We start from the raw sequence: 3,564 nt of genomic DNA, 5'->3' as shown, positions 1-3,564 counted from the left end.
GCACAGTAAAGAAAGATACGATCAAGTGAAGACTAAAACCTTCAGATCAAGCACTATGCCCTTCAGCTTCACCTTCAGCCTCTTGGTTTGGGATGGACTCATCTGAGATCCTTGGACAGGCCCAATCTTCCAGCTATCCCAACTACAGCTCATGTGATGCTGCTTCTCGTCCAGTTCTCCAAGCCCGAGCTTTTCTTCATGCATGTACCATGCTTGCGGCATCTCTAATATCTTGGGGTCTCTGTTGAAACTAAGAATTCACCTTGCCAGCTTTTGAAAATAGACTTTTGGTGCCGCCTTGCAGGAATTCTGATCCTGCCGTGCATGCCTGGTCTCTGCTGCTTGTAGCACAAGGCTTGGTGGCCCCTCATACTTACACCTCTCTCTCTTTTTAAATAAATAATCAAATTTTAATGGAATGCCATGAAACTTGACAAGAAATTCAATTTTTGTTATCTGCCAGAATACACATTTTTTGTGTATAAAATTTTTGCACAAATGTTACACACACATGCAGAGTGAGAGACAGAGACAGAGACAGACAGAGTGGGGGGGGGGGGAGAAAGAGAAACTTTCTTTACACAAAAGGCCTCTGTCTTATTCCAGGAATTTAGTGGCATGGAGCAGTAATTCCCTGCCCCCCACCCACATTTGTGTGTCAATTCTTTTCCAACTTGGCAATCAAACAGGACTGTGAGTTCTGACCCCAGCTGATACAGAAAAATCACTAAGTCTAAGCCCACTTTCTTTCTTCCTGTGATCCATCTCCCTAGTGTGCCCCCCCCCCCCCGTTTTGTTTGTTTTTTGGTTTTTGGTTTTTGTTTTTGGTTTTTCTAGACAGGGTTTCTTTGTATAGCTTTGGCTGTCCTGGAACTCACTTTGTAGACCAAGCTGGCCTTGAACTCAGAAATCCGCCTGCCTCTGTCTCTCGAGTGCTGGGATTAAAGGCGTGGGCCACCACACCTGGTTTAGTGTGCCCTCTTGAGAGAGTAAAGGTCGTGTGTCCAGGCACTGAACATTACATCTCTCTTACTTGCAAGACCAGTACACAAGATAATGCTGTCAGCTCCAGATGTCATCTGCTCCCTTTGATACAAAATGGCAGAATTTTTGTGTCCCTTCAAGGCAGATCCTGGAGACTTCCTTAGGGGGTTATTTTGGATCGGGGAACCTTTGTGTTAAGGATTCTATTCACACACACACACACACACACTTCTTTTAACTGATTTTACATTTTCACAAGTTTAGATTTTTTTTTTTTTTTTGACGGATAGTGTCTTCCTCCTGGGATACCTTTCCTATAGTACAGGGTATGAGGATTCTCTTTAACAATGGCAGATGTTTTGTGTGTTACCCCTCCATTTTCTGCAACTTTATACCCAACACACTTTCTTCATCAAACTACAGTTTAAAAATATTTTCTGCTCTCTCACTGTAGATCTGAACAAGAGCAGTGAAAGCTGGGATTGCAGGACTGCGCAGCATTTTGTTTCACTTTTCAAATAATTTGCTTTTAATTTTAAACTACTCAGTATCAGTGATACACAAGATGAAACCAGACCAACCTCTCCACTCCCTCCAAAAACAAAGCCTTGTAGACTGTTCCTTGAAGGCAGATATTTCTTATTCGGTGTGCTTAATAGTGGATCGTAGGCAATTATTTAATGAATAATGAAGTTTGAACCCCTGACTCTGGAAGCCTATGGGTTTCATCGAGTGTCTATTATAATTTCTCTCGGATTAGTATTGCTGACATTTGCAGAGAGGTTTTCCGTTGCCAGTAACCATTTTCAGGCTCTGGTTCTGGGGCCGACAAGGGGGCGTGCCTAGCACCACGGCTCGGCCCACCTGTGCGTTGGTTGGTGGAGTCTCGTCGGAGCCACGCCCCCGAGCGGTCCAGCGTCTTAGAGGGCGTGGCGATGGGACTTCCCTGGAAGGGCCGAGGCGCCCCCCTCCTCTAACCCGCACGCAGCCCCGCGCACGCGCACGCGCGCCTCCACGGCTGGGTCGCGGCTGGAGTGAGGACGCGCTGTGTGGAGCAGCGGAGGCAGGGCGCTGCTTCCACCGCTGCTCAGGAGGGGAGCATGTCTGCAACTCGAGCCAAGAAAGTGAAGATGGCCACCAAATCGTGCCCCGAGTGCGACCAACAGGTGGGCCGGGCCGGCGCGAGCGGGCGGGGCGGGCAGGGCGGGTGGCCGTTGCTCGGCGGCGGTTGGCGGTGCGCGGCGGCCCGCGGGCGGCGGGGGCCTGGGAGCGGGGACCCGGCGCTGCCCCTTCTGGTCCCGGGCCGGCCCGCGGACCCCTGCCGCCCCGGATGGCTTTGTTCGCGGCTGGGGAGAGTGCGGTGCTGCTTCTCAGCTGTCGCTCCCCGCCACCTGGGTGGCAGCATAAAGCAGACAAAAGGACAGTAATGGTGCTAACTTTTTTGCAAATTTGTGGACTTCCGGAACGCCGCAAAAAACCAACCAGTTTGATGTGTGGTTTCTAGTCCTTCCATTACGTTGTTAACCGAACACGGTTCGAATAAAGTCGGCGTTGAGGCTCTTCCTCTCTGCGTGTGCCCCGTCCCATTCGTGCAATTTACTGTTGTAAATTTGACATGTCTGCTTACAGATTTTTTTATTTTAAATATGCGGGTTCGTGAATTTGAAATCATTCATATGTAGACTGAACTCATGGAGTAATAGTCGTAATTTTTAAAAAAAATCATTTTTCTTTTCCTACATTTAAGTACGCCTAATTATAGTGTGATGAACAAAAACTCATTCAATTAAAACCATCCTTAGGCCTTCATGCCGGCATGCAGATCTGGGTGTACTTCTTTTTCCTGAATCTTCCTAAAATGACTACCTCTCTCTTCCCCTCCCCCTTCCTTCTCTCAGGAGTAATTGGAAATGGGTGGAGACTTAAAATCTGATTTAAATATATTATTTAGGGCGCGTCCTTGTAGGTTTATTAAAATCTTTTAACAAAAAAGTTACATGTTTTATTCAGTATGATTTATAGGCAATGTTTAAAAATGCTGATGATGGAAAGTTGTGCAAGTTTAGTCGATAGAGCATACCAGTCTGCAATATAAAAACAGTCATGTTTTCCAAAAGGTAGAGTTACGTTCATTCTTTCCACCCAACTACATTTTAGCAAACTTGCACTTTGTGATCCGTCTGTTGGCAGATTACTTTCATGTTTAAATAATTTTTAGTTAAGGCTTATACAGTATGAATTATGCATTCTGTTTCTGTAGGGCACAAGTCCCTTGTTTTACTTGGCGTAAAATACTCTTTTGGGGAAAATATCTGTTTGTAATATCCTGGTTATTGGCCAGTGAGATGGCTTTAGGTGGTAAAGGTGCTTTCTGCTCAAGCCTGAGTACCTGAGGTAGATCCCGTGTAAAGGTGGAAGGAGAGAACTGGCTGTACGGTTAACCTCTGACCTCCACGTCCGTGCTGCGATGCTCACACCTACACAATCACACACACACACTGATGAAAAACAAAAAAGAAAAGCAAAAAAACCCTGAAAATTGAAAAAGGCAAAAGGCAAACAAACCAAAAAAAAAAAAAA

General features: G+C 46.1%; 1 protein-coding gene across 1 annotated transcript in view; it reads left to right on the top strand.

Moving 5' to 3' along the window:
• The first annotated feature begins 1,929 nt into the window (after positions 1 to 1,929).
• Positions 1,930 to 3,564, top strand: part of C8H16orf87 (chromosome 8 C16orf87 homolog) — a 26,915-nt gene continuing 25,280 nt past the window's right edge. Inside the window, exon 1 of the mRNA XM_021170536.2 lies at positions 1,930 to 2,150. Coding sequence (XP_021026195.1) covers positions 2,085 to 2,150 — 66 coding nt within the window. The 5' untranslated portion in view covers positions 1,930 to 2,084. The remainder of the gene's footprint in view (positions 2,151 to 3,564) is intronic.

Source organism: Mus caroli, chromosome 8 (assembly GCF_900094665.2).
Source record: "Mus caroli chromosome 8, CAROLI_EIJ_v1.1, whole genome shotgun sequence".
NCBI lineage: Eukaryota > Metazoa > Chordata > Mammalia > Rodentia > Muridae > Mus > Mus caroli.
The sequence above is the reverse complement of the archived record's forward strand: the minus strand, read 5'-3'. Positions and strand labels throughout refer to the sequence as shown.